The sequence below is a fragment of the Dermacentor variabilis genome, chromosome 4 (genome assembly GCF_050947875.1).
Source record: "Dermacentor variabilis isolate Ectoservices chromosome 4, ASM5094787v1, whole genome shotgun sequence".
NCBI classification, from domain to species: domain Eukaryota; kingdom Metazoa; phylum Arthropoda; class Arachnida; order Ixodida; family Ixodidae; genus Dermacentor; species Dermacentor variabilis.
In genome coordinates, this window is record NC_134571.1 from 181,498,925 (window position 1) to 181,512,827 (window position 13,903).

Here is a 13,903-nt window from a genome sequence, read left to right on the forward strand (position 1 = left end):
ACCTTTTGAGGAAAACGCGGATATATGCAGTCAGGCATGAAATTAACTGAAACGTCAATGCATTTCCTCTCAAACTTTGAAAATAAATAGTCCAGAACTGGTGTAGTTCATAGAAGTTGTTTCCAGTGCATACTCCGTCTCAACTCACCAGATACCATTCGTAAATTGAAATATATGCCGTAAATTAAATAAGTGTAAAGATGGTTAATGTATGTAATACAGGTCTTCCATTAAGCGTTTTGATTTCTCATTGAAGTATTGCCCACTGCTTCCAATACCCGAGCTTGAGGACTACAATTATTCAATCTGCGACAAGCCACAAGACATCAGAAATCTCACAAGGTATGCTGAAGCATTTTCAAACGACTGAAGCGGATATTTAATAGCTAGACCCCTGGTGGGAGCATCCCAAGGTTGCGACTAGTCTCCCAAATTTGTACTCTCATTGATGTGCGAGGTGGACGGGTTTCAGTACATCTGCGACATTTTTTTTTTTAATAATGCCCGAAGTCACATGGGAAATAAGCACACAAGCGCTACCAATACACTTTGTTTGTTTGTTTTAGCGGGAGTGGATAAGCATATAACACAAAGAAATTACATATAAAGAATTCCAATAGGATCCAATGAATTCCAATGTCCGCGTTTTTGCGTTTACCATTCAAGTAATGTAGTGACACAACGTATTGCTGAAGAGGCGTTTATTTAGAATCTCTTGTAGTCATTCTGAGATTTCCATCGCTTCGGCTATTGCGAGAAACATTGTCTCTGCAATCGGCCCACTTTGCTGTACGACACTCGTTTGCTGCGGTTGGCCGTGACCACGCTGGCATGATGACGACTGAATGGCGATGACGCAGTGATGCTCATTGAAGGACGAAGAAGGTAAGACGTCGTTTGAACGGAGAAGGCATGTGGACAATGGTGGTATGTATGATTCTCAAATTTTCACAGTGGTTCAACGCGACAACATGACGATGACGACACAAGGAGAGAGGGATGACGACGAGTGTATGAGGATCGATCAATAAATCAATCAATCGATCAATCAATCAATCAATCAATAAGTCAATCAACTCTATCCATTCAAAATGGGATGATGCTGAAATTAAGAGGATTGTATTACGATAACGTTGTGATGACAAGAAGATGGCGATAGTTGGAAGACCAAGCTGTAATGACGACGACGTAACGACCGCGACAGCAACACAACCTCGAGCACAAACCTAGTGGCGAAGTTAGTAGATAACTTGGGTCGCTGAATTTGCGCAATAGGCTAGATATATAGCTTGGTAGATTGATTGAAAATGCCTGAAAGATCAACGCAAAAGTTGCTAATCGCAGTAAAAGTGGCCCACGCACCTTTCCAAGAATGGAATATCGTCACTTGAGTGAAAAAAAACTATTCGTCGAACGAAATGTATTTACTTAAAGAAAAAGTTGCTGTTGGGGGGCGGATGACGTAAGGCAAGATATGATCTCGCAGAAACCGGAACTCTCTTCCTGTATCAAGCTGATCGTACAATGTCAAAGTGCAGCAACTAAACCACACCACTGCTATGTGGCACGGAACCAGTCAACGATATTTGTGGTGGATAAATGGGTGACGCAGCTTATTAGGCCGGCCTTATTGTTTGGCCACCAAGTTCCTTCTACATGGAAAAAAAATGTTTTAAAGAGATCTGCCCACCAATATTCTAACTATATTGGCTTTGGCACGTGGACTCTAAAATCTTTAGAGGCAGATGATTTCTTCGCGAAAGCCGGCGACCGTAGAAGAGGCGCCGTAGCATATTTTAGGGTCAATTAAGTTTATACCGGAGCAACCAGTTAAAAAGAGCCCAACGTTGTAACAGTGAACAGCTGACGTATACTCTGAAAGGTTTAGAGTACTCCTGCTGAAATTTATCGCCATGTTCACTGTGTCACGCTGTAAGAAACACCGCGCATGTCCTGCTAAAACAGAAACCTGTCGCACAGATGTTGAGCCTGCGCGAACTGCTTCTGTCGGCAGCATTTGACAACCTTCCATTTGTACCAGCATATGTTACGGGTCTCTCTTACAAGTAGCTATGCATGCATACCATGCTTATGAATATAAGGCCTAATCGCGGGTAAAATAGTAGGTAACTATGGTTGAAAGAGCAAAAAATACTTTCCGATGCTGACTGCAGGTACATTTGGAGAATATTGAAAAGAGCAAGAGAGCTAAATGTAGCATGACACGCAAAGATCTATATTGTGAAAAGTTTCTCCATGACATGACACGCGCTAGATACAAGTCCTCATACTATGTCACTTCCTCAGGCCGGTACACATCGCGTTGTGCATTGAGTCTTTGTCATCTGCATGAGATTATGAACATGTACAGTTACCTCCATTGAGCAGGCATAGCGTTTAACTTCTGGATGTGATTGCGCGTGATCGGGGTCGTTGTGTTGCGGTCGCTACTGCCGTAATACGATAACGCACCTGTCAAGGCATGCCCAGCTCTTGCCTTAGTTTTAATGTCTTGTGCTGCTCGAAATAATCCTCTTTGCATCTAAATGGGACACTTCTGCTCTCCCTAGTTGTTGGGCGCATTTAACAACAATGTCTGAAAAGTAAGTTTTTAATAACACACGCTAGTAGAGGTAGTCCAAGTATGGTAACTGCAATAGCTAATATACCGACAACCGATGAGCCTTCTGACGGTCACCATCGTCGTTATCATGCTGCCCAGTCATGGACCACGCAAGCGCTGCTAGCGCAAACGGTATTAAAGGGTCTACAACTACACTTAATTTGGCTGCAAATAGGACGAAGTGGAGTGCCCACACCTCCCACGCTCCGCTCAATAAGCTCCATGGTGGAGCCAGAACAGCATTATGCCTCTCCTGGCCCATCTGCATGAGCATCGATTGTACGCATGCATGCTATGCGCACACTAGCGTTACTGCACAGCTGCTCTGTGCTCCCACTCGTGTTAGTGGAGCTGACCGTAAATGTCAAGCTGACGTTATGGTTAATGCTAACTAACGCCAGTGGTTTCCTGTCGAGGTCATCTGGGGCACCATCGATGTGTGACGCTCCCACCGCCAGTAGCTGCGCTCTTCATCAAACCTGCCTTTTGAGACTCCCAGTAGTAGCCAGGACTGTTTCTTCTGCCTGGCAGCAGTTGCCTTGCTTTCTGCGTAGGGCCATGTCGTACCCGCATAAACTTGGAACACCGTGCGAGCAGTTTCGGAAACGTTAAATCTCGCTATCGAGGTCATTATTTCCACTTTCGTGTTAGGCATCCACTCTTTTTTTTTGCTTGTACTAAATAAGCCGGCAGCACCGGCGCATAAAGATGACTTCACTATCTCGCTTCATTCAAAATTCTCGCGGGTGTGTTCAGAGAAGTTCTGCCGGGCATGTCTAATAACCACTTCTTAATTTTGGTGGAAGAAATTAATTTTACCACCTAAGTGTCAATCGAAAGTAATTGATCTTAGATTTGTGTCAAAAGAAATTTACTTCCCCTTAAACATACGAACAATGTTGTTGGTCTGGAGCATCCTTGAATATTTTTTTAGAACCGGCATTTTGCTTAGCTTCCATATAAACTGTGTGGTGACAGCGGCTCTAAGAATATTCAGTCACATATTGCGAGTCAAAACCCCTAATTTCAGTTGATTACTATGCAGTATCACTGCAAAAATCTGGCTAAAATAATTGTGGAACGAGACCACTGCGGAATATTTCCCAAATTTCAGAATGTATCGCATCTATACAAAGCACGGATTCAGTCTTTTGCGATCGCGTTGTCAAAAAAGGTTATTAAAACTCCAGAGGAAGTATATTACAGTGGAGCTGTCAGGCTTCTCGGTGCTCGGAAGTTACCGTATCCATCCGTGATCAAAAATGGTTGTCATCAGCAATCGTTCATGCTCCTCGTAAGGCACCGACTACAAACACCCACTACAACCATTCATCAAAGTGAAGTGAACACTGCTTCAATTAATGGAATCACGCTAACAACGCAAAATACAGCGTAAGATTGAATAAAGAACAAGCTCAAAACAAGCTTCTATCATCGCCAGCAATGACTCATACCCCCGTAAGCAAGCCAAAATGAAATGGCTCATACAACCGTAAGGCAGAGACTAGAAGCGTTCAGCAAAGTGAACAGTGCATACATTGACTGAAATCACCCGTACAGCGTACAAAGAAAGTATAAGTTTCTATAAAGAACAAGCTCAAAACACGCATCCCAACCAGGAATAAACCATTGCGTACCCATTCAGCCGTTGTAGTTGTGGTTTTGCAACAGCTTCACTAGGCATCCCCTTTCGCGAGGCTGGGATGGCGAGTCAGTTTTTGGAAGGAAATATTTCTAATTCCACGCCTTTGGTGGCGTTAGCCTTCTGCTATTTGTCGAGGGGCTTTGGGCATCGCTCACTTCCCATGTTTATCCCGTGACGTCTCAAAATTAGGAAAACTAACCATGCCAAGTGGGGGTGTACTAACGGTGCATGATTTTGCCAAAGAAAAGGTATATTTTTCATGGTCCTAGATTGCACCGTTTTAAACAGATTTTCGGATTGCTCTGGTGCTGGCTGCTAAGAGCACCCGGATAGAAAGCGCGCTTCTCTGAGCATAAAAGACATAACGTTTGAAACGAAATATCAAGTGACAAATGTATTCGAAGTGAAACACGACTCATTTATTTAGCCTGGCTCTAATTATTTATGGCCTTTCTGCTGGCCTGTAGCAAATAAAATACCAGTAAAAGGAAAGTACAGCTCGGTAGCCGACGCCTGAATTCATCCCCTAACGCTGCAGGCAGATGCAATAATACCTGGCGCCCTCAGCCGATTAGCTGTTTCCGCAGTGGCTGATAGCTTGTGGGCGCTGAACGGCATATATTTCATGTGGAATAGACGCAAAAGTCGCTATATATTTAGATATCGAAGCGCTTAGGTATATTACGAAATGTAATTGATATTTATTTTACTCTTGCAATCATGTAATTGTTTCAGTTCGAAGTGTTTTTTGTCCACATTGAAGCCCCTCTAAAAACACCGAACATGCACGATTATAGACGATTATTGAAGTAAGCAAAAAGTTCAACAGAGACACTTCACAGTGCTTGCTTGTGGCACTGAGAAAGCGTTGCAGCCCAATGGTTAAATATCATTTTCCGCAGGTTCCATGTCCGCACGAGCTCTCGCCTGCGTTTTAACTGCGTCTCAGTAACGTCAATTCAAAACGGGCGAAGCATGACAACGTTTGCTTGCGACGCGACGTATGCAATGGCGCATGCAGTATATAAGCACACGTTTCGATGGCGCCGCCATGGCGTCGCGAAGCGTTCTCGTGTCACACCCCCGAGGCCCGGTTTGGATTGGCACTTACAGGGAAGTTTGCTTTTCTGAGGTAGTAATTTGCTTTGTTGTGAGGAGCATTCCTGAGAAAGGTGGTGTCAATCCGAGCATTTTATGACAGGTTTTTACACTTTTGCGGCTTTGGCCATTTTCGGTACCATCTTTCGGTCATACCGATTCATTTTCGTGTAATAGGCATACAATACTTTCGCATTATTAAACGTGAAACCCAGAATACGGTTTGTCGCTAGAGTGCTATTCGCGTTATCGTTGACAGTCGTCGTGACGTGAGTTCTGCCCTAAACTTTTATTTCGCATAAGCGTTATATAATTTTTCGCCTAAATATGGTGTCACGGCAACAAGAGCATACGCACATTTGAGTCTAACGAAATTACTGAGTGCAACAATGCCAATTAGTTAACGGACGGAACGCTAGTGTTCTTACGCAGAACGTTGAGACCAGCTACACGAGGCTGCCCTGGCTCCACTTCCGAGTCGATTGCACCGACCGTGATGGTGCGTGCAATCGGCTTAGTCGTTTTCATAGCCAAGCGCGCTTCTCGCAACTTCACGTGTGGGCCACGGAGGCAACGCAGACACCTTCAAACCACGACGGCGGTCTCGACGGGGCGAGCATGACTTGGGTGTCCCTCCGCTGCCCCTCTCCATATAACTGGCATCAAAATAAGATATATTTGTCATGCAGCCGACTTCTAGAACGGAATCAGAAAGAAAATCCATAGGCGTTTCTCAGAATGAACGTCGACTTTGCAACGCGCACAATGTCGTCTTTGTTCATTAATGTATTTCCTGTGGATTTCAAAGCAGTGCGCATGCGCGACCATTCCTGTAATCTAGAGTGCCTACCTAGCTAATCGTAAATATCATACTATGCCGTCTTCAGCACCTGCGACCTCACTGTGTCTTTCGATCGTGCTACACCTCTCTGATTGTTATAATCGTAGCGCTGTTAGTCTACTCAGTACCAAACGACACAGTAGGCTTCTTTACTTAGGTAAGCATGGACACTTGAAGTGCTCGTCTCCGGATTGAGTGGGAATAATTTGTACGTGTCAGTAGCTTACAGAAAGCAGGCAACGCGCTATCAAGTTCACCCTATAGTTCCTTCCTTGAACTGGAACGATCTGCAACATGGGTAATTATTCGCTGACAGTCTTAAACAGCTTATAGAAAATGTAATAGATTAGAATAAAATTACTTCTATGAAAAATATAGGTGACTAAGGTTACTAACTGCTGCCGCACGAAAGTAACCGACCAATAACTAATCACTAATCAATTACTATGTCATTACTTTCCTCTACTGTTATTACCGTTGCACAAACGCAGTAAAAGGAACGAGCTGGCCCGGCCTTTTAAATGCCTCCCGTGCAGCCCTTCACGCGTTTTTTGACTTGATTAAGAGTTGGGTGTGAAAATCTTATTCGGTAATCAAGAGATTGTGGTTATATTATGCTGCGATGAACGGGTCTATAGGCTGTCAAGAAGCGCAGTGCTTCAATGTTGACAGGGCTAACGGAAGGGGCCGCGGTCAGGGCATTGAGAACTTGTGTTAGGTGATGATGAACGTCCAAATTGCCCATACAAGCGTCGTTTTAAGTTTATTGACAACATATGGTGGACTGCCTGTCTCAACTCTTCACTCGTTAACCATTTAGAATTGAAGGTGAATTTGTAACGGACGGCCACAAATGTTCGCGTTGCGCAAAAATTTGACACCTGTACCGTAATTCATTATAATAATGCATACCATTCAGCCCTTGAATTACTGTTCCTGTGTTACAATCAGAAAAATATTTACGCAGGGCCTCTATTGGATTTGCCTTTGTCTAAGCATTGTGGCACTTTGGCACTTGCTCATCTCCATGCAGCCAAGGATGAATCTGATGCAAGTTGATGCGACCAATATAAACACTCATTAATCCTAATCGGTCGTCATCATCTTTATCGGACTCGATCTGACACTTATCGAGTCTGATTGGTTGTTATCAACTTAATCGGAACTGTTCCTTTCACTGTAAGCTGTTATTGTTCTTTAGCACCTAATATATCCGCGTCGAAGAGATCAACGCAGATCCATTTAAGCCCTCATCACTACTTATCATCCGTGTCAACTCATTCTCTGCTTATCTGTCTGTGTTCGGCGACGTGAAGCGCATGAGTCCTCAGATAATGGTGGCATTTCGGTAGACGAAGGCATACCCCAACGGACGTATCCCGCGACCACCGAAACGCGTCGGGGATGTGGCATGTATGGAGTTTGAATTTCCGAATATCGGAGTTTTCTTTAGGTGGTACAATGCCCGAAGTCGTCTCTACACATGTGCTATTAGCGGTGCCTATTATTCTAACATCACCGAATGTTTCAAGAAAGCGTTTATATAATGCACACTCCTACGAGATTTGTTTTGTACCGCCGGAACAACACATTCGTATAGTTCAGATATATTCACTTTCGGCGAGTGCGGGCGTTCCCCAGTCGGTAAGACACTCGGCTTCTGAGCATGGGGTCGTAGGTTTGAAAGTCATCACCGCCAACGTGTTTTCTTTTGAAGTTTGTTTAGTTCTATACGTTAATATCTTTATAGCGATTCTTCTTACTTGACAGATGGACGGAAGTACGGACGGGTTTCTTCCTTGTATTAGCATAGATATGCTCACGCTTTTAAAATTGACGTATGTGAGCCACTTATTATGATAACGGTAGAAGGATATACGTTGTACGGTTAAGACCTTCTGTGTATGCTTGAGAAGTTAGTGATTGGACTAAGGAAACAATAAAGCAACAGCTCTACCGCCTATCAAGTCCGCGTATAAGCGCTTCCAAGAAAGAGGGACATAAATTTATTATAAGAGATGAGATCAGACGTGCATTGCGAAAATCTTCTCGAGTGTCATGTTCATATGATTCAATCGTAACTGCAAGAAGCTGATTGTGAAAGAAGGTAACCTGTGCAGGTGTTTTCATCTCTCTGGACACTGTTGTCCCGCCAAAATACGTGCCCAAAGTTGCGTGAAATCTCAAATCTTCTTTTCTAAAAAAGGTGTAACTGGTTGGTAATGCATTACTGAAGTATATAATTGAACTAGGTGAGCGCTACTGAGTATAAGCAAATATTCATTAAATAAGAAAAACCCAAAAAAGTAACTGTCCGCGAATTAACAATTATATGCAATTATTTAGATGGAAATCTGATTTAACACAACTTGTTGCTGAGCTAGTTGGTTCGTGAGTTAAAAACAAAGGGTACGGCGCTGAGCAGACGAGGACGCAGTGAAACAGAAACGGCGCCCGTAGGTGTCGTGTACTTATTGTAGCGCACTAAACCTACGGATTCACAGGCCGTTTCAAGCTTTCGCTTTGTTCGTACAGCTCGTTAGTATTGGTCTTCGCACAGTTATCATGTTGCAGAGGTTCCGATTCATCTAGTGAAGGCTTTTGAATGCAAACGACTACACAAAGATTAAAAATATCAATGCTTCTCTCGTTGCCGCTTTACTGCTCTGTCTTTTGGGTCTGTCAGGGCACGGAGTTCATCAATGGGTTTCCTAGATGCTTCTTTCATCATGTACGACAGGCTATTCCTTTAAATTGCCAAGTAGAACACTGCTTCTGAGAAATTAGCTTGACAGCAAAACCTGGTTGCATAAACATAGGTGGTTTTTTTTTTCTTGCAAATTGTTCGTTTTCCAATGCAGCTCGGCAATTACGGAGCGTTACTGTATAAGTGTATGACCTCGAGCGTACCAGAATCTTGGATCTTGGATCTTGGAGCGTACCGGAATATTGGGTGAAGTTACGGCATTATTTGTATCGAAACTTCTGGAATGCTTTCTTAGAACTCCTGCACTGACATAGCCCCCAAAAGTTTTGATAATACTGCAGTTAGTTGTAACTGGCCTTGAAGACAACGTCCATTCGCTATCACCGGCGGTAGATGAATAACTGATTGCTACTAAACTCTTTCGTGATTCATATGTCATTGGTATGTTAGATTGGTAAAGTAGCCAGAAAAGATTAGCATGGTTATTAAAAAAACAATAAATAAAACAATATTAAAAGTAATAAATGTTCTTACACTTAAAATTATCCTTAAAAGAAATTGTGATGTACGAAATAGATTTAAAGCGAAAGTTTTTCTTACGCTGCTTCATTTCCTTAAAAACTGGCACCCGATTGCTCCCTAGATTACAGATGTTACTTTCGTAACGATTGAAACTTGCGAATAACCAGACTGTATCAACAGCAACAATAAAAACAAATGCAAACGAGTTTATTCTAATGGGTGCACATACACTAATCACTGTAAAATACCCTTACTGTAGGGGCAGCAACTAGGGCAACAAGGCTGTCATATTTTAATGTGCCTGCGGAGCACACTCTCGGTGTTCAGCTGTGCTAGTGTGTGTTTCTAGCCCAATCCCGCAACATGACACGGTGTGAGTGTACATAATGAGTAAACGGGCGCACTAACTTGAAAAACATGGGTCGTTTATTTTAATTTAGAACTTTTACCTGAGGGCATGGCCCCGATTCTGACATTTGCGACGCAAGTGCTTCGCGCAGCCTCCCTGGAAGCTGTGACCACGCTGCCAAACGCGCGTCTATAAATGAATGAGTCAAAGCAGCGCTCGCGCATATGTGATCGTGAGTGCCTTTTATGTTTGTGAGATTATCTGTTGTGTTAAGTGGCGCAATGGTCAGATATGTTAAAGACTGCCATGCCTATGTGGGTGAAATTCTGAATTCAGTGTCGCAAGAAGCTCGAGAGATCCGTAGAGAGAATGTGAAATGCGGGTGATATCGCCAATTACCGCAGAAATATAGCGCCATCAGAACCAACGTCTTCTTTACCTGGTCGAATAGGTGGTGGTCGTACGAGTTGTCGTCGTCGGCGAAGTACAGGACCGAAGGCAACACGGCATTGGCTCGCAGCCATGCGATCGCCCTGAGGCGAGGGGCGACTCCCTTGCCGTGCTTGGGCTGCCGAAATTGGGAGGGAGTCCGACTGGTTAGCTGAACTCCAGCCAGACCCGAGCGGCGCATTATGTTCCGTACCTGCAGTAGACAACGCTTTATTTACAGCCATCAGCCTAATTAGCTGCCCATTTACTCAGTCATGGTGCTTTATGTTTTATTGTTTTATTTCGAGGCGTATTACTAGCAGCTGACATAGTGATACATAACGTTATGACGTTAACATTAGTGCTTAAAATCTAGTTGAAGCAGAAAAATGTTGTTTAGGAACTTTTACTGAATTCATTTGTGAATTTTCGATTTGCCTGAATAAGTGTGAATGAATGAAGCGGATTACAAGTTTATGCAATTACAAATAAAAAATGTAAAATATACGTATTATGTACCATGCTTCTGGTTTTCATCTCCCTCATTACGCCGAAATTTTCAGGCAAATTGGATTTCAAGGATATTTGCCATAGCGATGCCGATTAGATGCAGGAAAGCACTGTCGCAGCATCGCAAATGTGAAAACACGTACGGGCCGAACATGCAAGAAGCGTTTTTTTTTTACTCTTTGCAGCGAGCACTTAGTTTCTTGCTTTGTTCAGATGGATTCCTTGCAGTAACCACGGGTGCGCGCAAAGCATCACGCGCGTATATGCGGACCTCTTCACGCAATAGTCGCATTGTTGAGAAACCGAGATACAAATTTTAATCATATGTTGATGTTAGCAGGGCTAATGCCTGATGCTGCTTAACAATTACTGTATACCGCAGTATTGAGGGACATTTACTAGCATCCTCGTACTACATTTTAAACACTCGACCAGCTTCGCTTAAAGACAAGCTGGCCTATAGGGATACTAACGTTGAAATGATGCCGCAACCTTCGCGTGCTTAGTACAGTGTTGTGCTGCAATGGATAAGGGCGTTTGCAGAAGCTGTGTTCAAACGCTAACAGATCAGACAGCTAGCCATGATACCGTGAAAGGTCGGTCTGCAGTCAACTGCCCGATCTTATGCAAGTGAAAACCGTGAGGTGTCCCAGTCCTAGTGTAGTCCTCAGCCTGGAGCTTTTTTTTTCTCCCAAGATACGTTGTTCATGTACTGTCGGTATGCTAATGTACAAAAGCAAACGACAGTGGGAAAACTAACATAGCACTGGATATTCCTTGAACAAACCAATTATTAGAATGCGTGATCATGCGCGGATGCCGACATTTGAGGCATCATAAAACCTGCGAAACTGCCGCAGTCAAAGAGTAGGCAACCTGATAGATGTTCCGGCGTCATTACGGTGTGGTACCACTTTATTCATCTGGGGGATTCCTGCATCAGCAAGTCATTCTTCAGGTTCTGAGGGAAAGACGTCAGATTCCTTACAGGAGCTGTTTTTCAAGCATAGTAGGTTTGACCATGTGATGGTCTTTCATATCTCTTACATTTTTTTACCTTCTGTTTATTCACGTTCAACCAGTGCTTATTCTGCGCATCCAGTGATTAAACCTTAAGTTGTTAGTGAGGCGTGTGCACGTGTCGTTCTTCCTCGTCTGGTTCCTTGTGTTCTCTGGCACTGTTCTACTACGTATATGACACAAGTAGCTCGAAAATACGTATTGACTACCACTGAAACCTAGGAAGCCTAGTTGAACAAAGAACAAAATAGGCGCAGTTTGATTTGCGGAGTGCCAGAAGCACTGTATGTAGGCCAGTCTTAATGACGCTTCTTACCAGGTCTTTATTTTACTAGAGTTGTGTATGCGCCTAATGCCGACAGATTTGGCCAGAAATAAGCGCAGGTTGGTAAAAAACGTAATGTTCAAATATGCCTTTAATGAAACAGTGATGGCTCTTCCCCAGCACACCACCAATGTTCACTCTCCTTACGAGGCTTCCGCATTCTTATTTGCGGAACATATAGCTGATACACCAAACCCCAAAAGTAATTTCAGTTTGTAATAGTTGACACGAAAATTGCGCATGAATGTGCTATTGCAAAGCAGCCGACCTTTAGGCACTATAATGACACGAAGTAAGCTACCCATTACGAGTCCCATCGCCAGATGTCAACTGCCCACTACAGGCACCGAACGCGAGAGAGAGGACGACGGATGGTGCAGTTGTGTGTGTGCAGGGGGCGGGGGTGTGCCGGCTTTTTATTTTTTTTTTGGGGGTGTCGGCCATCATTAACGAAAGCTGTTCTGTTTCGGCGAGCCCGTCTTATTTATCTTCGTGACATTTTACTGATGATGGTGTTGGTTACATGCTACCATTGCCGGAGTCGCAGCGTACCTCTGACACGTCTCCTCTGAGTAGTCCGGGAGAGATTACCCCTGTACACGTATACGTACTGGCCGCCATCTGCATGGGCTCCAATCTGAGCACGGTCTGTTGCCTGAGCGTATCCGGACGATGAACCTGAGCTCAGTCTTCTGCTGCGGCGGTTGTGCCGGTGCAGTTCATTATCAACCAGCGGCAGACGCTAACTGCATCCGACAGAGGTGCTACTGAACACTTGGAAGGTTGGCTAGACCACTTAGAGCGGGTCTCCGAATGCATCAGATGAAACGAAGAGCGCAAGCCACGCAACCTGTACTTCGCGCTACGAGACTCTGCGAAGACGTGCTTCTATAACCCCGAAGTGGCATCGTCTTCGTGGGAAAAATTTCGACGGCAACTGAGCGCCGCATATTCCAAGACGGACAGGAAGGAGAGAGCGGAGTTGGCAATACAGGCAAGATTCCAAGGCCCAAACGAAAGCGTCCCCACATATGCTGAAGACATGGCTCGGCTCTTCAGACGTGCGGATGCCACACTGGCCGAAGGCAAGAAGGTCCGATATTTTATGCCAGTCCTTCGACAGTGAGCCAGACAATACGACCGTGATGTTATGGAACTTTCTATCAGCCCCCCTGCCATAACTTCGGGTAACCACCGCGAGGACCTGCAGGAAATGATCAAGGCTGTGGTACGAGAACAGCTCCATAAACGGCGGGTAACCGACGCGCCGACAGCACGAATTTCTTTGGCAGAGATAGTGCGCGGCGACTTCAAGCGAGTCATCCAAGCTCCAGAACGCTACGAGGGACCACAATGGCGGGAGCCAGTCCGAATGACTTATGCGGACGCTGTACGATGACCGTCGCTGTACGGCCCCTCAAACATCATTCGCCCCATCGAACGAACGCAAGTGTTGCGTCGCAGTCTACCGTCTTTCGAGGAGTAGAGGCCCCAGAAGAGTGACGCGCTGCGGGCTCCTCAGGCCGCTATCCAGGCCGCTATCCTTTCATTGAGGAGAGGCTGGCCACGTCTGCGTGTTCTGTCCCTATCGGCGCGTGGGTCTCCGTGGCTTCCCTCCAGGTGCTCCTCGTCGACGACTTGGTGAGTGCCCTATGGAGATAAAGGACTCCATCGCGCGTCATAACAATTCATTCGAGCAATGAAGGCACGAGCCCCGCCCATTATCACCAGCTCGATACCGATCACGCAGTCCCGTGTTTCCTCGATACGTTCGTAGGTGTCGTTCATCCAGTCCTACAAACCCGGCAAACTGAGTCAAACGACCTCCGGAGTT

At 44.7% G+C, this 13,903-nt stretch overlaps 1 protein-coding gene across 2 annotated transcripts in view; it reads right to left on the reverse strand.

Annotated features, from left to right (window-relative positions):
• The window catches only part of LOC142579981 (galactosylgalactosylxylosylprotein 3-beta-glucuronosyltransferase S-like), a 43,412-nt gene that overhangs the window by 6,347 nt on the left and 23,162 nt on the right, over window positions 1-13,903 (reverse strand). For both annotated transcript variants that reach the window (XM_075690678.1, XM_075690679.1), the window contains one exon: window positions 10,225-10,428. In XM_075690678.1, the coding sequence (XP_075546793.1) occupies window positions 10,225-10,428 (204 nt within the window). The remainder of the gene's footprint in view (window positions 1-10,224; window positions 10,429-13,903) is intronic.